This window comes from Prionailurus bengalensis, chromosome A1, assembly GCF_016509475.1.
Source record: "Prionailurus bengalensis isolate Pbe53 chromosome A1, Fcat_Pben_1.1_paternal_pri, whole genome shotgun sequence".
NCBI lineage: Eukaryota > Metazoa > Chordata > Mammalia > Carnivora > Felidae > Prionailurus > Prionailurus bengalensis.
This window is the reverse complement of record NC_057343.1, coordinates 148,066,519-148,092,271: the sequence shown is the minus strand read 5'-3', so window position 1 is coordinate 148,092,271 and position 25,753 is coordinate 148,066,519. Positions and strand designations below refer to the sequence as shown.

General features: G+C 35.3%; 1 protein-coding gene across 2 annotated transcripts in view; it reads left to right on the top strand.

Annotated features, from left to right (window-relative positions):
* Positions 1-25,753, top strand: part of EDIL3 (EGF like repeats and discoidin domains 3) — a 422,530-nt gene that overhangs the window by 253,837 nt on the left and 142,940 nt on the right. For both annotated transcript variants that reach the window (XM_043593259.1, XM_043593258.1), the window contains one exon: positions 23,373-23,554. In XM_043593259.1, the coding sequence (XP_043449194.1) occupies positions 23,373-23,554 (182 nt within the window). The remainder of the gene's footprint in view (positions 1-23,372; positions 23,555-25,753) is intronic.

The following is a 25,753-nucleotide window of genomic DNA, read 5'->3' as shown; positions in this document are numbered from 1 at the left end:
AATGGATAGAACTATAGTTATATAAGGAAGCCTATAAATACTCAGCACTATTATCTAACTACAAAATACCAAGAAATTGAACTGCAGCTCTTAGCTCCAAGAAACCCAAGGATATTCATGGTGGTTTGTTCAATATAAAATTCACTTTATATTTTCTCTGGTACACTCAGGCAGACACACAATTTTTTAAACATCCATAAAGTGACTACTTGGTATATAAATATTGCTTCACATCCCCTCGGCAGTAACTTAATAATGCCATTTCCTTTCCCATTAGAATTATTCGTGGATTCTCCTTTTGTGAATAGTTTTCAGTTTAACAGAACGTGAACACTTTCCAACAGAGATTAATATAAGGATGTTCTCAGTCCCACCCTTTGAGGCACTTCATGGAGTTTTTAACCAAGGGTACAGGACCATGAAAGGATGGATGGATGGAGTTCAGGGTGTCTGTATCCTTTGATAGGAAAACCAAAAGGGCTCCCTGAAATGTAGAATCTCCATAAATTACAAATGCAGGCAAACAGCAGATCATAATATTAACAGCACCAATGTTCTTGTGACTAATAGAAATCAGGTAATTATATACCACATTGTCCTTGTTGCACATAACCGAAAAAAAATTTATATCTTTACCAACATGAAACTACAGTAGATCTACCACTAACTCTGTTATTTAATGTGTTAATAGATAAGCACATAATATTAATGTATCACCCATTTTTTTAATATTTTGATAATAACACTATGTTTCTGTGTATTTCATTTTATACACTAAACAGAATTACTCTGAAAAGAGCTTCTAGTCTTCAACAGACTAATAAAAGGGTCCGGAATATAAAAAATGTTCAGAACCCTGAGCTAATGGCTTATTGGTTTCAAAAGATATACTTTTTTTCCTCTTGTATGGTAAAGATGAAGCTTTTTGAAATAAAACCTATTAAGGAGCTATTTTCACTGAATGCCCATTCCTGACCTTTCTACTGAGTTTTGATCTCTACTTCCATGTGTAAGAAAAATAGCAGAACATGATCCTATTTTTCATTGCATTTGTCGAGGTTTTATTAGCACTGTTTTTTTTACATCTCAAAATAAGTTTACTTTTTTATAAAGCAGATACACATACAATTTAAGTGTTAATGTGTGCATTACAACATATACCCAAAAATACTATTTTAAAGAATAAACAAAGATGAATAAATAACACTTTTACATTTACATCTCGTCTTACTATATACCATTTGAAATGACACAAAAATCCTATTTTGCTCTCATAATGTGTTATAATAACAGTATTTTAGAAAAAGCAGTGTCATAAGATGTGCTTCATTATTTTTAATCCTGAGTTTAACATGGAGAAAAGCAATTTACAAATCATGTCAATACTAGATTTCAATGGTGAAATCTGGGAACAAAACATCACTAAAATAAGTAGATCCAGTGGAAGATAAGCCTATAGCTGCACTCCCAGAGTTATCATACTTAGTGTTCAATGTTATGTGCAAATTTTTTTACGAAATTCAGCTAGTAAATTTTCTGCCCTAATGTTAATCAGATGTCCTTTTTTATTCGAGTATATTTAAACAATTCTATACATTGCTCAATGCTCATCAGGATAAGTGCATGCTTAATCCTCTTTACCTATTTCACCTCCCTCCTTAGCAACCACCAGTTTGTTCTCTGTATCTGTCTGTACTTTGTGTCTCTTTTTTACTTTGTCCATTTATTTTGTTTCTTAAATTCCCCATAGAAATAAAACCATATGGCATTTGCCTTTCTCTGACTGACTTATTTCACTTAGCATTATACCTTCTAGGTCCATCCATGTTGTTACAAATGGCAAGATCTCATTCTTTTTGTGGCTGAGTAATATTCCTGCGTGTGTGTGTCTGTGTGTGTGTGTGTCTGTGTGCCACACACCTACTTTTTCCATTCATCTCTCAGTGAACTCTCAGTGGACACTTAGGTTGCTTCCATATCTTGGCTATTGTAAATAATGATGCAATAAACAGGTGCATATATCTTTTCAGATTAGTGTTTTCATTTTCTTTGGGTAAACACCCAGTAGTGAAGTTACTGGAATATATATATACATATATATATGTGTGTGTATGTATATATATATATAGTTATAATTATAATTTTGATTTTTTGGGAAACATCCTTACTGTTTTCCACAGCAGCTATACCAGTTTGCATCCCAGCATCACACGATGGTTCCTTTTTCTCCACATCCTCACCAACATTTGTTACTTCTTGTCTTTCTTATTTTAGCCATTCTGACAGGTGTAAAGTGATAGCTCATTTTGTTTTTAATTTGTATTTTTCTGATGTTGTCGAGCATCTTTTCATGTGTTTTTGGCCATCTTTATGTCTTCTTTGGAAAGCTGTCTATTCAGATCCTCTGACCATTTTTTATTGTATTATTTTGTTTGTTTGGTGTTGAGTTGTATAAATTCTTTATATATTATTGAATATATCATTTGCAAATATCTTTTCCCATTCAGTAGGTTGCCTTGTCATTTTGTTGATAGTTTCCTTCACTCTGCAGAAGCTTTTTATTTTGGTGTGGTTCCAGTAGTTTAATTTTACTGTTGTTTACCTTACCAGAGGAGACACATCTAGAAAAATGTCTCCTTGGCTGATGTCAAAGAAATTGCTGCCTGTGTTTTCTTAGAGGAAATTTAGAGGGATGGCTTAGAGGAATTTCTTAGAGGAGTGGCTTCAGGTCTTATATTTAGATCTTGAGTGAGTCTCTTGAGTTTATATTTGTGTACGGTGAAAGAAAGTGGTCCAGTTTCATTCTTTTGCATTTGGCTGTCCAGTTTTCCCAACACCATTTGTTGAAAAGACTGTCTTTTTCCTCATTGTATGTTCTTCTCTCCTTTGCAGTAGATTAATTGACCATATGAGAGTGGGTTTATTTCTGGACTCTCTATTCTGTTCCATTGATCTATGTGTCGGTACCATATTGTTTTCATTACTATAGCTTTGTAGTGTGACTTGAAATCTGGGACTGTGATACCTTCAGCTTTGTTCTTTTCAACGGCTGTTCAGAGTCATTTGTGGTTCCATGCAAATTGTTGGTATTTTGACAGGGATTCCATTTAATCCGTAGATTGCTTTGGGTAGTAGTATGGACATTTTAACAGTACTGGTTCTTTCAATCTATGAACATAGCTTTCCATTTCTTTGTGTACAGATCTTTCACCAACTTAGTTAAGCTTATTCCTAGGTATTTGATTATTTTTGGTGCAATTGTAAATGGAATTGTTTCCTTAGTTTCTCTTTCTGCTACTGCATTGTTAGTATACGGTAGTGTTGACTTTTTATTGAACCCATTCCCACTTCTCATCAGCAGCGAAGATTTGGAAAGTTTGTAACTCTGTGATATGTTACCTATGGACACTGCACTGTAGTTACAAGACAAGGAAACAGAAAGAAACTGAAGAACATCCCTCTAGGAGCTACTGTCTGAAGTTGAGCAAAACCAGTCTCTCTTTTACCAAGGACTTTTTAATTTTCTTAAAATCAGCTATTATGTATGTAACAGTTTAGTTGCATATCATATACGTCAATATTATTTGTCAATATCATATACGTAGTTGCTTTAGAAGAAGGCCACTCTGGTGTATAAGTTAACCAAAAAGTGCTAGCCATGCGAATCATAGCATCAAATACAGAGTAAATGGGGAATACTCATTACCTTAAAAAAAAAAAAAAAGAATGTCAGTCCGTTAGCTTAGTGATATTTTCACTAGTGTGAAACATCAGTTTCAAAGCATTAAGGTATTGTCTTAAACATAATTAAGACTACCTTTGAATTTAGTTATGTCAGAATATACTTGTACCTAGAGTCGTTTTAAGCAGAATACACTTTCTAGTCTCCTACAATTCTAATGTTTACCTGATCTTCTTTCCTTAAGGAGGATAAGTTTGCACAGGTCTCTTAGTGCTAGACTGGAATAAAACAGTGAAACTGTCTGGTCATCTAATAACCTAGATTTTTTTTACAGTATGCTTGTGGCAATATCATTACGGTAGGTGCTGAGAATACCATCAAAATCTACAATACAACCATTGATATTAGGATTTTAAATTATTGCTCTGATATACTTTTCTCTGGCTTTTTGATTACAGAAAAAAATAGACCAATTAAATTTACCTTATTAACAACACTATATTCAGGATCATGTGTGAACCCAAATTGTAAAGAAGGTTTGTTGATTCCTTGGGCTTCTGGCTTGCTTTTTCATTCTCTCTTTATTTCTGTTTCCAGGTCACATAGCCTCTCATTGCATTTTTGCTTTTCCCTATGTTTTTACTGTTTTCTTCTTTGCTTAAATGATGAATTTCACCTTATCTAGTATTCCTCAATTATAACAATATTTTTACTTGAGGTAGCTTTTTTTTAAATGAATAATAAAGAGTGCAATGGATTGTACATGAAAAGGTTACCTATAGCACCAAAAAGTAATCAGCTTATAATTGTACCTGAGAAGAAAAGCAATTCATTTAGTATATCTTAACTCTTCCTTGCATAGCAAAATACCAGCTTTTTATACACATTTAACCTTTTGAGTAGTCAGGTGGATTTTATCATAGGAGCTTAGGTGAGTTCATTCATTATACAGAGCACTTTAGAAGTCCCCACAGAGCTATTAACAGCATTCTTCTGGTGTTTGTTCTAATTGTAAAAAGTAAAACATTTTTTTCATGTACTAAGGGTAATGGCCTTGCTAGTGTGAAATTATAAAATTCATATAAAATGCATATAACATATAAAATTCCCAATAATCCATACCCAATTAAATGGATAAACCAGTAACAAGAAAAAATTTCATTTTCCCAGTCTTATATGAAGTCCGTAGGTTTTTGTATCTGATATGACCCGAAAGAAGTAATTTTGTGGTTCTGGCTTCACTGTACCAATTGTAGGACTGCCTAATTGTAGTTCATTTGGTAAGATCAGGAATATAGGAATAAGGAGTTGTTTGTAAAGAAAAACTGAAAAGATCACCTTTCAGAGAAAGATAAACAGAAATCACGTAGACTTCCTCAATTTTAACATGCATGCCATTTTGTTTAAACATATTAACATCTCTGAAATTGGGATACATCTCAAATCGTTGGTATGTTAGTGGTACCTAAGACAATGGTACACAATGGTAAACAATAATGGGATTTTTGTGTCACTGAAATCTGTTATATTAACAGTACCATAGAAATTTGGGGAGCATGAACATTCAAAAGATTTACTGTTAGCAGGCATTTATATCTAAGCTAAGACATCCAACTAATGATTTTTACATCCAGAGAATACAAATATGGATTAATACTAAAGCAAGTGATGCATGGATTTAGGTTGTCCAAATGTTTTTCCCATGGTGAGTAGAACTTTACCATCATTTCTGTTAAAGCCATATGTGAAGAAGTCAATGTATCTGCCCCCGATACCCTACCCAAATGTGCAGATGTATTTAGAATTATTTAAAATTAATAAAATCGGGGCGCCTGGGTGGCGCAGTCGGTTAAGCGTCCGACTTCAGCCAGGTCACGATCTCGCGGTCCCTGAGTTCGAGCCCCGCGTCAGGCTCTGGGCGGATGGCTTGGAGCCTGGAGCCTGTTTCCGATTCTGTGTCTCCCTCTCTCTCTGCCCCTCCCCGGTTCATGCTCTGTCTCTCTCTGTCCCAAAAATAAATAAATGTTGAAAAAAAATTTAAAAAAAATTAATAAAATCATTATACAGCATTTCTCTCTCCCTTTCTCCCTTTCTCTCTTTCTCTCTCTCTCTCTCTCTCTCTCTCTCTCTCTCACACACACACACACACACACACACAGTCTCTCTCTCTCTCTACCTTAATTAGAAAATACTCATATCTATCAAGTTGTTTTAGTGAGCATCTCTATGCCACTTAGCAACAGGTGATACCACCATCCCTATAGTCCACTTGGAAAACCGTTGACATTTCACTTGTTTTGAATGACACTTCAGTGTTTCTTAGACATTATTTCTGATTAGAAAAGTAATATAGATAGATAGATAGATAGATAGATAGATAGATAGATAGAAAAAACACTTGGAAAATATAAATAAATTTAACGTTTTAGTTTCTTGTCCTTCTGAAATAGAGTCCATTTAAATCCACTACAGGCAGCACAATACCAACGGCTGCACATACAGTGTTTACTTATTGTTACTGTATCCTTTCTGGAGTGTGTCTTCCACGTGTGTAGTTGGCAAAATCCCTTTTCAAATCTAAAGTCTTTCAAGAAGAGTTATGGTTTCTTCAATATATTTCCTTTCCTCATTCCTGAAATACCTATATGGATAAATTTGGCATTTGACAAACCAGAACAGTTGAGTGGTGAAGATTTCTTTGAGTTTTTAATAAGAATTTGAGGGAGAGAGGGGCGCCTGGGTGGCTCAGTCAGTTAAGCATCTGACTTCGGCTCAGGTCATAATATCACACTTGGTGAGTTCCAGCCCTGTGTCCGACTCTGTGCTGACAGCTCAGGGCCTGGAGCTTGCTTCGGGTTCTGTGTCTCCTCCTACCTCTGCCCCTTCCATGCTTATGCTCTGTCTCTCTGTCTCTCAATAATAAATAAACATTAAAAAAAGAAAAAAAAAAGAATTTGAGGAAGAGAGACATAGATGCCTTCGTCTGTTTTGATTAGCAACAACAACAAAAATGGGAAGCAGATTATCACTTATCTAAATATAATGAACGGACCACTAGATACATTTAATCCAAATTTTAACTGCATTTTAAAAAAGAAAAATATTAGAAAATTTTCTACGATCGGTCTTACACTTTTCAACAGCATGCAAGAAAAAAGAAGTGACTATTTTGAATCATAGTCACAGCTCCTCTGCTCCCAAGAAAATAATCAAATGTATAGTTTTTGAAATTCCAGGAACTGACTGACCAAGTAAATTGTCTACAAGGCTGCTTTTATGACTGGTAAAATGAAATTTATTTTCAGCATGCCATCTTAATCACAAGGTATTGATAAAAGTTAAAACCTGCAAAAATCATGTTTCAGTTAATAATGAGTGTTATTAATTAGTCATGCTGACTAGAGACAGGAGTTAAAACCGAATTTTAGAATGGTTGCAAGGCATGTGGGATAAATATAATCGATTGATTTATTTTCCTCATGTTTACTTTTTAATTTGTTAGCCCAGATAATGAGTCTTGGACCCACATTAAAGTGAATATGATAGAAAGGAGAAATGTGCTGGGGAAATCCAACTTTGTGTGCATATGAGTGTTTATCCGGTGTTTGCTTATTTATTCTAAGGATTATTGTGAACCAAAAATACTAAGCTATTGGAAACAGTAGTTAACATCAACCACAGAAATAATGCTGGGTTAAGACACAAAGTTCTTGATAAAGTAATGATAGGCATTTTGGGAATTATACATAAACATTTACCTTTGTATTCTAAGTTAGATTAATGTTGTGATACTCACCCAGATGCTAATTTCATGTTTGAAGATGTCAGCATTGAAAACAGTTGCTTCCACAGTTTATCCTGAGGCATTTGTTAAGTGGAGAAGAATGTCCTATGCTGTAATTGGCTTTCTTATAAGTGAAAATATAAAAACAGTTCTTAAATTGTGGCAATAAAACAAATAGTGAGAGAGAGAGAGGAAAAATAAAGCTCTAGAAGTCCTTGAGGTAGGCATTTTGCCCTAGTCCTTCCCTGTGGATAAAGTTATAAAATGATGCTAACTTTAAATTAGTTTCTACTATGCTGTTCTTAGTTGTAGAATCACTTTGAACCTTAAAAGACTAAGGCAGGAAATATTATGCCTCTGCCTTGCACAGAAGTCAACATACATTTGTTAAATGTTGAATGAATAACAGTCTGTGTTGAACCTTCAGTCCACAAGTCATGACAGAAACAACAATGAAGAACACAGAGTGAGTTAGGTCACTACTACATATCTCTATAAACATGATGGCCAAGTGACCTGCTCACCATTTTTCATCACTTCTCTAAGCTGCTTAAGGCATGTGCAGCAAACAGAATGTCCCAGCACATCGTATCACAATGTTTATTGTGAACCTTTGGCAATAGATACATGTGAGGCCAAATCCTCACTCTGTGACTTTAAGGAAGTTACTTAACCTTTCTGAGCCTCAGTTGCCTCAGTTAAAATTGGGAATGAAGTTACTATTCATTGGGTTATTTTCAAGACTGCAATGTCTGACATATTTTTCTTTATAATATATATGTGTTTCGTTTTTATTCTTCAGTAGTGTCTGTGAGAGAAACAAGATCTCTACCTTTGGAAGGGGAGCAGAAAAGAATGAAATGTTCATCTAGAGGGAATTGCAATGTTTAAATATTACTTCTCTTATAGTAATATTTGAATTACTTCTCTTGTTAGAAGACTATTGGAAGTGGAAAACAGGTAATGAGCTTGAAGTAGTAATGAGTAAAATGCAGCAAGAGTTTGCATTGCTGGATAGGGAATCACTCTACAGAGGGAGACTCAGTTCATGAACCTCAGATGAATTAACCAAATATATATTAGGAGCCCCTTTTACTAGCAGGCACTATGGAAGGTTCAGGGAATATATAGTCCAACAGATGGGACCTAACAACCCTTGTCCAACCTTGGAAGAATTTCCAATCTAATGTGGAAGAAATATTAACACATTCATAGATATATGATGAAGTATAATTAAATGCTAAGTTCTATCTGTGATGTAGGTATGCTTACGGCCTTTTTGGAACCCAGAATTGGTACAGTTAATTCAACTTGTGGAAAAGGTAGGACAGGGAAGAAAATGACAGGGACATGAGCTGCAAAAATATTTCATATGGCTCCATCTAAGTAAAATTTCATCTAAGATAAATTTTAAGCAGCCAGGAGGATGGCCTTTATTTTTTTGAGCAACATGGATCCACTGAAAGAAAATGTAATCAGAAGAGTGAAATGGTCAGATTTTCAGAAAGTTTATTTGGAATTCAATGTGTAGGATCAAAGAGGGAGCCTCAGTCAAGTAGAAGGCAGGTGTATAGACAGTGAGATCCTTAGCTATGGCAATACACTGAATGAGAAAAGACAAATATGAGAATTACTTAAGCAATGAAATTAGCCACAGGATTTAATAGCTAATATAATAAATAACATTTAAACACCTATTTACAGTTTGATTTTAAAATATCAATTTGTGAGGGTGTTGGGTGGCTCAGTCAGTTAAGCCCCCAGCTTCTTGGTTTCAGCTCACATTATGGCCTCATGGTTCATGAGTTTGAGCCCCGTGTCAGGCTCAGTGCTGTCAGCATAGAGATTCTCTCTCTTGGGATCCTCTCTCTCTCTCTCTCTCTCTCTCTCTCTCTCTCTTTCTCTCTGCCCCTCCCCTGCTCACTCTCTCTCTCTTTCTCAAAATAAATAACATATAAACGTGTGTGTGTGTGTGTGTTTATTGTGTTGTTTTGAAGCGTTTTCCAGACAGAAACTTCTGAAACAACCTGCCAGTGTTTTAAGTTCTCACTTTTTGCAACCATTAAGACAGGCAATAATGAAGCAAGAAAGTTGGAGGATTAGACCCATACTCCCAAGCGCTGCTCAGTGCACATACAGAGTGTAATGACTAGGGTAATGCCACCTTTCTAATCTAATGTATACTTTAGACTCTAGCACAATGTCGTTCTAAGTTATTAAGGCAGTTTGATATACTCATGAGACTCTAGTCTTATCTCCGCTTTCTCTGTCACTTGTTGGTACATGCTGAATGAAGACTGGCAATCTTTCTACTAAAATTCAGACCTTTTAATGGGGTGCCTGGGTGGCTCAGTCAGTTAAGCATCTGACTCTTGATTTCAGCTCAGGTCATGATCTCATGGTTATGGGATGGAGTCTCATGCCAGGCTCTGCGCTGATGGTGCGGAGCCTGCTTGGGATTCTCTTTCTACATCTCTTGCTGCCCTTACCCGTCTTGTGTTCTCTCTCAATAAATAAATAAATGACTAAACTTTAAAAATGAATAAACTTTAAAAATAAATTAATTAATTAAATTCAGAACCCTTACAAATACAGTTATTTGCTATTAACATTATTCTTCTAATATAATTTTTACTAATATATGTTTATATATTTTTAACTTAGTGCTTACTCTGTTTAACCCTTAACATCTTTCAGAGTATGAAATCAAACTTCAAAAATATCACATTTGTGACATTTCTCTATGACAGAGGACCATATGTAAATAACTTACCCTCTAGTTTCATGTGGCCAAATTATCTTTGTTTTGTAATTCTACTGATTTATCTTCAATAGGAAAAAAAATTTCCCTGTTCTATTCAAGAGGGCATTTGGCTATCTCCAAGAAAAAATCAATAGAGAAAAGAGTCAAGAATTTTTAATACTACTTATCCCTGAAAGTGGAATTCCTAGTCATGAATAAGTAATTAGGAATGAGAAAGAAAAACATAGTGTTTCTTGGATGATTCCATGCAATGACATCTGGGTGATCTGAGAGAGTAAAAAACAGAACCCTGAACTCCAGTGTTACATTAACAGCCATTGTAATAAAGATAAGATATTTAAAGAAGTATTTTATCAAGCTTCTTTCTATTCCCTTTCAACCAGTGGTGAGCTTAGAATTAGGCATTACTGAGGTTGATGGCTTGAGGAAAAGGAAACTGCAAAAGAAGAGATAATCACTCATTCAGGGATTTTAAGTGTATATTTGCTGCCCTGCCGACTTCTGTATCAAAATGTAAGCTGCACTTCTTTATATGGAACAAATAAACCAGAATGTTTTATTGCATCATCTGAAGTATTTTATCATGTGCTTTTGACAACCCCTGTGCCAAGATGTACATTTCCTGAATTTATCATACATTTCTTCTCTTTTTTCTGAAACTGTCTCTTCATTTTACTTTTTTATATGACACTTCATAAGAAACCAGTATTCATGTGTGGTTTTCTTATATCTCAAAATCAGATCATGAAAAGAGTTAGCTGGGTGCTAAGGGCATTTAATGAGCTGTTTTGTTTTGTTTTGTTTTGTTTTAATACATCCCCTTTATGTCCTTGGAAATCCGAAACAATGAATATTAACTCTCTCTTCACGTTGTTTAGAAAAATAAGTCATGATGAAACAGAAGAGCTTATGCTGAAGATATGAGAACCAGGTAGTACTCAATTTGGGGGGAAATGGTTTGTTACTTTACTGTCAGTTATGGACTCAAGGAAATGAAATATCTTTGATTACTGAAACAAAATTGCCACCAGCTAAAACTCCATCTCCATCTAGCTTAAAGGTAGGATTACTTGGATATTAGATTGGGCAAGAAACTTGATTATAAAGGTGCCTTTCAGAGTTGTAATCTGGTTTATCAAACTGTTAATATGAGATTTTTCCATAGGAGATCCCCATTTTGTACCACAATGAATAAAAGTGCCTGGCAGACACAGACCTATTTTAAAAAGAGATTATTTAATTAGTTATTTTTATTTCCAGCAAGTCTGGCAATATACTGTGGGGAATCACTTAGTTTTCATTCTTTACAAGAAGCTATAGTTTATATTTCCCCCAGGCAGAGATTTATCTGACAATTTGAATGCCTTGACGACAGAAATATCTGATGATGAATATGATATTAAGGAGATGCCAAGTGACATAGCATTTTGAATCATTTTCAGTAACTGCCCATGATTAATAATTGTGCTCCTGTATGTATTTTAATTTTTATTAGAGGACGTTTGCATGGGAAATGGGAGTAGATGTTCTACTCTTATTTCTCATATAAGAAGTAAATGCATGTAAACCTGGCTGTACCAGCAAAGATGTTGAAACCTCGGGTCTCCAAATAGTCACAGTGAAAGTCAACTCCCCCCTTCCATGACTTTTAACTCTCACTTTTGCTTTATAACAGTAAAATAACAATAACAACAACGTAAGAACTACCATTCACTAAGGGCATATTGATTGCCATATAATTTACTATGTGCTTACCCTATATTGTTTCCAATTTATGGAACAAACCTAAGGTGGGTGGTGTTTTTCTCCTTGTAATACAATTAACTCACAGTTTCCATACTTTGCTGTATATTGGTATCACTCAGATTTGTTAAAAATACAGATATCAGGAACTACATTTTCTTTCATACCCTTAACCAAAAGTGCCATGAAGAGCTGTCTTGATGAACTGCTATAATAGAACATTTTTCCAAGACTTAATAAGTCACTTCATGTACATCACGACTCAGCAGTATATTACACTTACTTTTTACTTTGATTATTTCCCAAGCAAATTACTTACATTTGTAAAATGCATGATCTTATGAAATTGTACACCTTTAAATCTATTAATACAAAACAAGTGTTTCTATTTCCTTCTCAATCTTTACAGTTTTAGTTTAGCTGAGCAGATAACTTTTGAAAGTATGAAGGCACCAAATATATGTATTACCATAACCCCCTGCCTGAGCAGTTTATAGTTCACATAGTCATTTATCTTTTCTGTAGTTAAAGAGAATTTGGGTAATTGAAGAATACTGTTCAGTTAATGAAATATTTTCTTACTCATGTAAGGTAATATATATATTTGCTTTATAACAAAATCATATATATATGTGTGTGTATATATATATATATATCTGATTCTATTTTTATACAATTTATCATTCTGTATATTAAAAATGGTAGTTATATACTGCTGTATCCTGAAGACCTTTAAATTATAAAATAACTTTTACTGTTTTTTGAAGCATAGGAGGGATTCCTCAGAAAAACAAGTCACTGTTTTCTTTATTTGTACTGGCTTTTTAGAAATGATGGTAATTCTTCCATCCCTCTTTTGGGTTAATTACTTTGCATTATTTTATGTGTGTGATTTGATGGCCCTTACCTGATCCCTAGCTAATCCTATAAATATATATACTAGGGTGGTGAGATATCCAACATAATAAGGTGGAAGCTTCTAAAAAACATAGTCTTTTAAATAATTTCAAAATTAGGGGCGCCTGGGTGGCGCAGTCGGTTAAGCGTCCGACTTCAGCCAGGTCACGATCTCGCGGTCCGTGAGTTCAAGCCCCGCGTCGGGCTCTGGGCTGATGGCTCAGAGCCTGGAGCCTGTTTCCAATTCTGTGTCTCCCTCTCTCTCTGCCCCTCCCCCGTTCATGCTCTGTCTCTCTCTGTCCCAAAAATAAATAAACGTTGAAAAAAAAATTAAATAATTTCAAAATTAGAGAAACAGTAAATTGTCTTTTAATTAAAAGCTTAACAAAAAGCATGAAACTCTAGTTTTTACTAATTTTTTTCAAAATTACAACTTCCTAATGAGCAGTCACAAGATTATTTGTAGTTTAAAACTTTATATTTGTCATACATTTTAATATAAGTTTATAGGAGCATATTTATTTACTTAATCATTAGCTTGAACTACATAACAGTAATGTATCCTATTGGTATATATCAGAAAATAGCAATTTATCCAATAATGGGTATTTTGTTAAACACAGCTAATATTCTGTGCTCATTTCAGTAGCTGAAGTTTTAAATCCAGATTTAAGATTTTTAAATACCTCTGCTTCTTTGAAATGTACATATGCATTATTAGGTAGCTCAGATACAAAATTTAGAAGTTATTTTTTCTACAAACATTTCCAGCAAAAAATGAGCATTTAACCTGGACAATGCATAATATCAGGGTCTACTTTATTGTTATATAAAATAAAGTTGAAAAGAAGCAAATATTAAATTTTCTATTTTAATAGGCTGGCCCATATTCATTACATTATAAAACAGAACTAGTATGAATCTCTATTGAATAAGAGATAATGTATGAAAAGCTGGCTTAGTTTTTACAGGTTTGTCATAAAATTGTTAAATTCTCCTAGAATATTCTTTCTATAAGATTCATAAAGCATCCTTTGTTTTAATAGCTTTACGTTTGCTCTGTTTAAAATTCTATGTTGAATTTTCCCTTACAGAACCACGGAAGCAATTGCAAATACTATATGCAAAGCCTTTGTGTTTCTTTATCCTCTAGGAATGTTTAGTTAGGAAATGCATATATCAAGAATTCATCTTCTGTCTTAGCTCTATACTGGTATTTTTAGTTCCCTTCTACAACTCCCATACTTCTCTGACTATATGGGTATTATCTATTTATTTTCTATATGAGAAACATTTCTTCATATTTTTAGGAGTGAATACATAATGTAGAAGTCTCTAGGATTCAAATAAACAAATCACCTACTACACACTTTCTAGCTTCTCTGTGCTCTCTATCCTTTGTTCTGCCTACTTTCCAAAGTGTTCTAGCATTAGAGGGGGCTCATTATGACATATCTTGCCATCTGCAGTGGCTTCCCTTTTAAACTCATGGATTTCTTTTGACCTCTGCAACACTAAGGCTTCATACTTGACCTGAGATAGCATCCAGTGTGAAGAAAAACACAACCACATGGCATAGGAAAAAATGGCTAGATAGCTGATCATTGGATTTGGGACTATGATTTATCAGTCAAATAAAAATCAGTGGTTGGCATGCCAAGAATATTGCTTTATAACAATACATCTGAGGCAGTGCCCTGTGGTATTTATCCTGATATGCATTCACCAACAAAATCTTAAAAGATGTAAATAACTTAAAAGCAAGGGAATATGCCCTCTGCATAGCAGTGTTTGAGTATTTACAATTGGTATTCAACTCAAGTTTCTTGAAGCAACAGAATCCTACCTTTAGCATTTTACCTTGGCATTTATACCCCTTTTTAGCTCTTTCTTGTGCAGATGTATGTTTTATCAGAAGGCAAGAATAGGTATACATCTGCAGGTTTTTGAATTGCAGGCTTTGACTATACAGACAAATGTTTCATCAAACCATGTTGTTATCTTCGTAGTTGGTAGAAGATGGATTGTTCAGTTTAAGTGGAAGCCTAAGAACAAGTTACTGAAATCTTGCCTGGCTGCAAAAGTGCATTCAGCACTTCAAAAGCCCATATGTTTTTCTCATTTGAAAGAATGCTTCTTAAGCAAACTGAAACACATTCTTCTACTTGGTGTAGCAACATTGTTTACTGTAATAGGATGGTAATCTTACTAGATTTCGTTGACTTTTGTGAACCATCTCAATACAAATTTTGACCTTTGAGTATTAAAGCCCATAGGCCCTGCTATTTAAACAACATCATCATTCTGCATCAATATTCTGAAAAAACTGACTTTCCTATTATAATTTAGTTTATTCATGGTTTTAATTTTTCCTCAATTCAAAACAATTAATTTAAGCTGATAATATATCATAATTGACTTGAGATAACACAGCGTGAAGAAAAGCATAACCATATTTTACAAGAAAATAGCGAGATGGCTGATAATTGAATCTGTAACCTTACGAATGCTGGCTTTTATTTCAAACATGATCTGTCCCCTACTTGCAAAAGCTGATTCTTATATATTTTCAAGTTATCCCAGCATACCAAGAAAGCCTTTCTGATTTTAACACACACCCAGTATGTTGAATCTTCAGAGTGATAATATCTACATTCAGAAAATTAATTCAATTTCAAGGAAGAAGAGAAGCAATTCCAAAAAGCAATGATTTGTTTTAATTTACTTTAACCCATGATGACAGAGAGCTGGCAATTTGTATGGCACTGTGCTAAGTGCTTTGGAAACATAAATAATGCAAAAAGCATGGTTTCTACCTTTACAAAGTATATTATCTAAGAGAAAAAAAAATGTGCACAAATAGTTGTTGCTTATCATTTACCCTGGAAACCTCTGAGCTTTCCAACGTGGAAAATAATAGAATACAGTTTCTATAGAATGGGGAAAATTCTTTAGTAGCCACATATCACAGAATCATCTTCAAGACTGCAACACAACAAAATGAACTTTTCTCTAACGTGCACATACATTTATGTGTCATCCAAATAAGCATAACTAATTCTTGAGAACTATTTTTATGACTTTGAAACTACTAGTTCTTCTAATCAGTGTTACTATGGTCACATGTGAAATTTATGCCCTGATACAAAGAAGCGATATTTAGGTGTGGAGAGAAACAAACATCACCAAATGGGATCTCCATTCTAAGTTCTTTTAAGGTGATTACTTCCAGTGCTGTGACCAGAAGCTGACACTCGAGTTCAGGGAGAGGGTGCTCATGGGAATTTGTGAATGACCGAGTGGAGGGAAGGCTATGTTGTGCATATACACATTTCCACACTGTGTCCAGGGAGCTCCTTTGCCACCTCTCATTGTCTCCTACATCCAAACCAGTGCATCCAAGACCCACCCCTGAGAGCAACCTTTCTTATACTTCCTGCCTTCATTCCCTTTCTTGCCTTCGGATGCCACCCCCAATACCAGAAAAATGATAGCCTGAGAGAAATTAGAGCAAATGTGTGGGCGGTTAGGTGACAAGTCTCACCAGAAAAAAGAAAAAAATCTTCAGAGTTCCTTTTAACCTCCAGGCCACACAGCGTGAGGAATAGTGGCCTTGACCTCTCCCTCACCATTCAGAGCCTGACCTTAAGACAGCTCTAAAATAAAAGAAATGCTAGGAATAAAGGAAAGGCTGTGGTCCAGGGGGCACAGAAGGAGGTTAATGCTTGAATCAGCATTAGTTTCTGCAGTTTTGGAGATCATCAGTAATCCATTCGCTAGTGCTTGTGTTCAGCACAATTATCGTGCTATGCTAAGCACAGCAGAGGACTCACTCCTATGAGAAGATGAGATGCTCAGAGAAAGAGAAGACTAGAGACGTTTAAAGGAGATTTGTTTCTAACGTGGCTTTAATTTGAAATCCTTTTCATTCTGAAGATGTCTGGATATTGAGATAGAGCAAATGAAAGTAGTGCATTCCTGTTACAGATTCAGCTGTGCATCTCTCTTATTTGAAAGGCTTAATCAGCACACTCAGGAACAAGATGTGAGACATCTTGAGGCACTGCTTACTTGTCAGCTGCAAGATCAATAAAATGCAGACACCATTCTTTGCCACACTCCAGAGAATGAGTTTGCAGAGTGAGAAGGACTTCACTTTGAAACCATTCTATTCACACCGACTTGGCAAAGGCAGGGAAGTTGCCCTAGGGAGGGCACCTGAGGCTTGGCCCTGGCTGGCCCAGCTGTTCTTGCTCAACCTGCCAGGTGACATTACTCACTGGTGCAGAGTTAGTCTGAACAGTCCAGCTCAGGTCAGAAGGCATTTGCAGGCCACTCAGGCAATTCAGGGAAAGCAGTTGTTTTAACTGACCATGTAAATGATGTCTAAAAGCCTCTGGTAATCGATGTTGCTTGGACTCATTAATTTAGGATTGTTGTTGAACCTGACAAAAGTAAGCACGATACTAAAGATGCGTAAACGCAGATCTAGCAGCCAGCAAATACAGACTACCGTATTCTGCTACCATAATTGCCACTGATCAAATTGCCACTAGGCCCACCTTAGGGATAACGGTGGACAATTTTCAGAAACACTTGGTAGCTGTTGTGTGGCAACTGGTTGAAAGAGAAGTAATTCGCTTGATTGTCAGTCCATGTTTTCATTAGTAAAGAAGTGCTCTTCTTTCCTCAGCATACAATTTCCAAAGGACGCCTCTGTATCTGTGTACTCTTGAGAGAATAGGTGAAAATAATTTTTAATTTAAAAATGAATTACACAAATAAAATGTTACAATATTACCTGTCATTTTTGTAGTTTATCTTTCATGTTTATTTTTTAAAAAATAGCTCCCTCTGCAAATATTTATTGTCTGATAAAATCAAGGCTTACTGGGGTGCCTGGGTGGCTCAGTTGATTGAGCGTCTGACTTCGGATCACGTCATGATCTCACGTTTCTTAAGTTCCAGCCCTGCATTAGGCTCTCTGCTGTCAGTGTAGGTCATCGGACCCTCTCTCTCTGCCCCTCCCCCACTCGTGCTCCCTCCCTATCTCATAAATAAATAAACTTTAATTTTTTTTTTTTAAAAAAAGATCAAAGTTTACTGCTGGATGCCATGGGGGATATAATCCCTATTTGCAGAGGGGCTCACTGTTTTGTGGGACAACAGATGTATGCACACAATACATGTGAATGAGTAGGGGGTAGGTAGTTCTGAGTATGGCTTGAGCACTGAGGCAGATTTTCTCTTTTCAATCCTGTCCTTGCAGCCTGATTGATGTGGCTGCAGCTCAGTAGGGTCCTGCATGACAGCAGCAGGTGGGACAAAAGAAGGTCCTCCCAAGTTAAATCCAACAGCAAGAGTAATATTTGACAAAATTTTCAGGGAAAGATAGGATTCAACAGTGTTATTTGTGAAATATGGGAATCCCAACTAAAGGGGACACTGTCTATGCTGTCTGGCATCTTTGAACATACTGCATTTTTCTCCTCCACTGGACATTTCATTATTACTAGGTCTGCCCAACTTTACCTTCTAAATATTCTTTGAACCCTTCCTCTTCTTCATCCCTCTTTCAGATCTGCATCATTTTGCATTTCTACAATTGTAGTAGCCTGCTATTCGGCGGTAATTTTTCCCCTCTTAAACCTACCTTCTGCAGTATAGCAGGAATGATTGGTATTAAATGAAAATATGACCATAGTTAGAATCCTTCAAAAAAATCCAAGCAAGTTCTCTCAGCAAGTTCTGGTCTGTCTACACTTCATCTCTTGACCATCCCCACCCCAATCCATCCTGGTCTAGTGGTACTGAAATGCCTCTGCTTCTCTAATCATACCAAGCTGGTTCCTGTCTCTGTGTCTTCCCTTCTTTCCTTCTTCACTCTGCTAGCTCCCACTCTTTTCCTGGAGAGCCTTCCGTGAGCCCCAAGTGGTTTATGATTACTTCTTCCTATGTCCCATTGAATTCTGTGCATCCACTATCACAGATACCATATTCAAATGTGTTTGTTGTTGTTTTTAATTTCTGTGTGTGTCTCTTCCACTGGACTAAAAGCTCCTTGAGGAAACCAGTGCAACAAACTTACTACAGTAGCTAGCTCCTGCTTCTCACTCACCCGGAGATCAGATTTAGTGACACCTCTTGAAAGGCCATCTCTGATCACCCAACACACCTCCACTTGCCTCACCCATCTTTTTTCTTTACTTATCATTTCATAGTATTTTCTTGTTTATTCAAGTATTTGTTTACAGTTTTTCTCCCCACTAGCATACGAACTCTTTGAGACCTGAGACCTTCTCTGCTTTGTTTATCCTGGTATTGCCACTGCCTAGAAAAGTCCCTAATACATAGGATGCCTTTAATAAATACGCAGTTTTCAAAACCGAATTAAATGGAGGATTGATGGATGGATGGGCACATAGTAAGAGGTCAATAAATTAGTTGGAAGTGAATTAGCCTATCCCTATTAGATAAACAGTTCATAGGCCAATAATGGTAGTAGGTGAATTTTTTAACACCTATGGGGCATAAACCATGAAAACCTCAATATTTACTTCCGTGGCTCTCTGCCATAAACTGTCATCCATTGTTTTAATGTATCCCAATTTAGGAAAGCTCTGTCTTATCCTGAATGTCACTAGTGATACAATACATGTTATCTTGATGTTAATTGTCCTATCCTGTCTCCTGGTATAAGTACACACACACCCCATATAAAATAACAGCAGAAGAAAAAGATCCAGAATTAACCTTTGAAGAATTACTTAACTCTTCACTTGCTCTTCAGTTGCTATTATTTTATGGGCAAAGAATCGGCTTCAGTTTCAGGCTCATCTGGAATTGAAGTTCATCTGGAAGCTTAACTTCCCTTCACAAAGGTTTTCTCATTTATGAAATAAGTGTGTTAACCTTTTTTCTTTGAAGTACCATTTTGCTGATGTGAGAAAATACATGTGAATGCTCTTTTTGAACTTCAGAATGTGCATCTAGTATTATGTTGTTCATCAGGTATTATTTCATATTTGTTCTCTATTTGTTGATAGCGATGATGATATGTATCTCCATATTAACTTTATTTTGAGCATCTTATTGTTCACTGCTTAAGGTCACTTAATCTTAGGTGTATAATCATTTGCATTCTGAATTGCAACTCCTTCATTAGTTTTTGTAACTGCTGAATTTAATAGGACATTGGGGAAGTGGATAGCACAGGCAAAAGGAAATTGGATTTTGAACTTTTTTATTATGACGACATCCATTTGATTGTGATCCAAATGATTAGCTAGTGAAGAAGAGCTACTGTTGTGACAACTTTCGGTGTGAAATAAAGTATATGCCATGGATTTGCTTACGAGTTTACTTTGTGGAAAAACATAGCCCCCAATACCAACATGCATCACCTATTGACTAAACTCAGTGTATGTACAAACCACCACGGGCACCTAAGGGTGCAACACTGTGTGGGACCCAGTGCCTGCCCCAGAGAAGCTAAAAGTCCAGGATCACCTCAGTAGTATGCTCTAAAGAGAAACATGCAAGTGACATTCTTTTTAAACAATTTTTAGTTATAGAAGAAAAGCACTTCTCACAGCTGGTGAATCACAGTGTCACCATAACCCCAATTTTTAAAACAAGAAAAACTGAGGACCGCTAGACAGTAAGGAAGTAAGCTGGCACTTGAAGGATGCATGCTTCATTCAAGAACCCCACACATACTCATGTTTCCTCTGGTGTGCTTTATTGATTTGCAACATACAGTATGCAAGCGAACATTATAAAAACTTATTTTTTAAAAGTGTGGAGTTGAGGGGCGCCTGGGTGGCTCAGGCAGTTGAGCTTCCGACTTCGGCTCAGGTCATGATCTCACGGTCTGTGAGTTCGAGCCCTGCATCTGGCTTTGTGCTGACAGCTCAGAGCCTGGAGCCTGCTTCAGATTCTGTGTCTCCCTCTCTCTGACCCTCCCCCATTCATGCTCTGTCTCTCTCTGTCTTAAAAATAAATAAACATTAAAAAAAATTTTAACAAAAATAAATAAAAAAATAAATAAAAGTGTGGAGTTGAAGACTGAGAAAAGAAATACCAATAAATTTGGCATCACAGCAGTGGGAAAGCTCATGTAAAAATGTTTTATAAGCTGTAAAGCCCTATGAAGATATAACACGTCACTTTATATTTTTTGATTGTGTTTTGTTTGAATGTATGTGTAGTGAGGGCATAACTAAGATCGGGATCCTTATGCCAGAGTAAAAAATGATATACATATAGGTATATAGACACAAATATATATATATTTTTTAATTGTTCATGGATATTTGACTTATCTGATAATATAACAGTGTTTGCTGGCATGTTAATTAAAAAGTGGAAGTTGGTAGGTTAAGAGTATCAGTGAAGTAGACTTACTGAATAGTGTGGTTTGAGGTCTAATCTCTCCCTTTTAAAATGGTTACAGATTTGGTGAGAATGTCCAATTCAACATAAGGGTTTTAGAAGTACCCAACTAAATGGTGTAGAGTTTTTTCTAAGGCCATCATTGAGTTTAATTATATATTAAATTAAATTAAATGAAAGCTGGCTCTTTCACTCTGCTGTTCTACCGACTGGCCTATAGTCTCCTATTTACTGACTTGTAAATGGTCTCCTTGCCTGTGGCATTTTCCCATCCAAATGTTGTACAAATTCAAGACAAGGATGCTTGAGATTCCTTTCATGGCAATATCCTTAAAAAGCCAGCCTCCTGCAATTGTCTAAAATCAAAGTATCATCATGAAAGTCTCCTAGTGCTTTTATGAAGTCTGGAAAGATTTTGAAGTTTAAAGTGGAAAGCAAAACAAGAATCCAAAGGTTCAACATCTGAGGTTTTGAGGTTAGTTTCTCTGGAATGTGAAAATCAGATTATTACCTCTCCCAATATTGCAATTCTAAAAATGAATGGCTTCTTAATTGAATGACTTCAAAGTGATACAGTACGTCTACCTAAAACTATATAATTTATCAGTTGTCAATAACCAAGGTGCAATTTTTGTTGTATTAATGCCATCTTTACTGATAAAGTCTGATTAAGATCATTACTTTTCCACATATTTTCATCCATTTTATAAAAAGCATCCCAAGGTTTTAAAGCCATTGGAGAAATGTTAGTAGGTAATGTGCTTGAGCTACCTATTCCCTGAATATGGAATACAAAGGAGAAACATGTTTATGTTTAATGAAAAAATGGTTACCAATGAGAAACATCTTTTTAATTTTTTAAGATAAATAAAATTAGCTTTTATAGTGCAGCTGCAAAATTATTTCTTTTACATTCTAAGTGTAAACATTTAATTAGTGACAAGTGTTGGGCCTCAGTAGTTATTAAAATCCAGAGTATGCTTGGTGACAATCACTGATCAAGCTGGCTTATATATACTGATAAATAATGTCAGTGTACTCCTTTCATATTTTCAGGAATTCTTATCAATCAGCATAGTATATTTTATAATGAAATTATCATGTTTATTGTACAAATCTAACTTGACAAAATGTTGAGTATAATATAAAACCTAAATTAAGAGAACTATCATAATAGTACTTATTCTGAATTTTCAAACCTTAATAAATTTAGTTTGTAGTGAAATTTATGAAATAAGAAATTCATATATATACTTTTCAGGTAGATTTGCCATTTGATATCCAAGAACGTATTATTTGAATTGCATTATGCTTAATGTTAGAATTTAAAATTTTTATTAAGAAATTTTTCTTAAGTTTCCAAGATAACAAATTTAAATAAAATAAAATTAAAATGTTAGCACAAAACACCTATATGTTTAGCTATGAATTTTGAATTTAAAATATTAGAAATATAAATATTTTAACATCTTAATTTACTTATTGGTGTATGTAAGTTATGTATAATTCAGAGAGTTTACCTACTTAACTTCATAAAAATAATTTGTCTACATGTTTCTATTATAACATATTTCAAGTTATTATTAAAAGTTGACATATTTACATGTTGCCATTTTTGTTGGAAGCATATCTGATGATGTTTATAAAAATTAAAGTTAAAAAAATTTATAGTGGTGGGAAATGTAAAGTCAGTATGAAAATCATTTTGACACAAAACTCAGATATAGGCTATTCAAGAAACAATGGATCAAAGATATTTATTGAGGGCTTGCAATTAATGAGGTATGCTAATTTCTGAAAATGTAAACTATGATGTAGGTCCTTTAAGGGCATTGCACTTTGGTTGATGTGATCAACAGCCCAGGGATGACAGTGCATAATGCAGAGTCATAATGCAGGAAGGCAGTATCTATTGAGGTGCCATACTCAAAGCAAAGGAAGAAGAGAGTGTCATCAGGAGAAAGAATCATTTCCTTCATGAGGAGTTCCAAAAGCATGATGGTACAAAATAAATTCATTTAAAAAATATCTCCCATCAAATCTAACAGCCACATTTTAAATGTGGATTATTTCTAATACATTCACAATTTTTCCTGATTTGTTCCCAGAATGCTCAGGCCCATTGGGAATCGAAGGTGGAATCATATCAAATCAGCAAATCACAGCTTCCTCTACCCACCGAGCTCTTTTTGGACTCCAGAAATGGTATCCCTACTATGCACGTCTCAATAAGAAGGGGCTTATAAATGCATGGACAGCTGCAGAAAATGACAGATGGCCATGGATTCAGGTAACACATGGGATGGGACAAGGTGACTACCAAGGAATGACCAGAGTCATTTCAGAAAGAATACACATCACAGCCCAAAGTGTGACTTTTCTTCATGGTGACAGAGGACAGGATGATTCAGCTGACTCCAAATTGGCTATGAAATCTGAAACTGTGGGATATATGTACGTTGACTGTAAAGTGTGTTGAGGGTTAAAAATGTTGAAATTCTTGGGGTATAAATATTGCAATTTTTTTTTTATGTGAGAGATAGCACATGCAGTGCCTGAAAGCCTGGGAGGGGCAGAGTTTGAGGGAGGGAGAGAATCTTAAGCCAGTTCCAGGCTCAGAGCAAAAGGAGCTCTATTTCACCACTGTGAGATTATGACATGAGCTGAAATCAAGAGCTTAAACATCTGAGCCACCCAGGCTCCCCTAGAAGGTTTCCACATAGGCCACCTGTTAACATTTGGCCACAACTTTTGACACTTCAAGAAAATAAAAAATGCATGTTTTCTTTCTCCGTCTTAGAAGTGGTTTCACATGCACAGAACATATAATGTACAGATTAGATAACGCGAATACCAAAAATGTCTTCAGCACCCACTTTCAATAGCTGAGGCTTTTTCAACTCATACTCTTTTATTTATTATCATCAGCCAGCTACTTTTTTAAACAGAAAAAAACATGATATACCAAGATCGTAAGTGATTTCCCTAAAATGGGATGGATGGTAATAATACCAGCACATTGTATTTTATCCAGTTAAATGCTTTCTGAGGACTTACCTTAACTAAGTAGTATGTAAGTAAACTACACATTAGGAAGACAGAAAGATGATTAAAGCATGATTTCTGTGTAAGATTATACCCCTGTTGGGGAGAGCACATTAATAACATGTAACAAGTCATTGAGTGTGTGCTGAAGAGAAGGAATACCCAGTATATGGTGGGTTTAGTGGAAGAAATAATTATCATGAGAAAGCCTATGGGAGAATAGCTTTTTAGGTGGGCCTTGGAAAATGCCTTTCAATGGAGACTAAAAGCCTACAGAGCAGCATGATCAAAGATGCTAGGTGAGAATCTGGGGAACATCATATAGAAAATCATGACTTGTGTATAAGTTGCTAGAGGAACATGTTCAAATTTAGCGAGTGAGGTAAGTGTGCCTTAGGATTCACACATACTAAAAAGTTTGGGGCTTTTTCCATGGAGCTATTACAGAATTTTGATTTAAGTAGTTGAGCGATTTTGTTTACTATGTGTTTGGAGTCAGAGGTCATTTTTAACATGGAAATCCATGATTTGACATTATTAGGTGCAATGTCCAGGCATTGATTTACGGGAATTTAGTAGAATGAAAAGTTGATCTATGGCCAGGTAACATGATTTCCATACCTTAGGAACTGGGCCAGAATCCCCTTCAGATTTTTCCTTTGTTCAGGTTTCTTGTGAATTTTTACATATCCTATATATACTTCTTTAATTATATGGCTCCATGTGTTTACCAGAATTGTTTTGTTTGATGAATTTATTTTTGCGTGCATTTGCAGAAATTGCTTCTTAGATTACACATGATTTTTCTAATCTGTAGCTACATGTGCAAAGAGAATTCCAGATAGTGGTAATGGCACATTTATACAGTTTTGACCCCAAGCTAATGAATGTACAATTAAGGTTTAAAATAGATGAGAACAAAAATGCCTATATTTTATTGTTAAAAATCATTGCAGAGACCATTTTTTTAAAAATCAGCTTAGTTGCCTGTTATGAAATGCATTTGTGGGATTGTAGTCATGACAAAGCTTTAGAAATTAAAATTAATAGCAAAAATTGCACAACACTGTGAGACAATGTCACTAGATTGCATCTGGGTTTGGCAAATTATGTTTGAGAGCTTCAGTCATTGCCATGTTTTAATAAACCACAATAACATCCTTTCGCGGTATTTTTACTGAGAAACACCTTATTAATGTTTCAGTCCTGACTTTTCACTTTATTTTGTCCCACTTTATTGCCTACCTTAACCTTACACATCATTCTGCCTTCCAAAGTACAAATCAACTTTAAGTTCTCTTTATCCCACTAGTTATAAGTGGAAATAACCTCAATGGAATAGGACAGTGGTTGACTTTTAAATTTAGATTAAACCTAACTTTATCAACTTAACTAAAATAATTAAATACCTCTTTTAAGGGGATAAAATTATTATTATTATTAG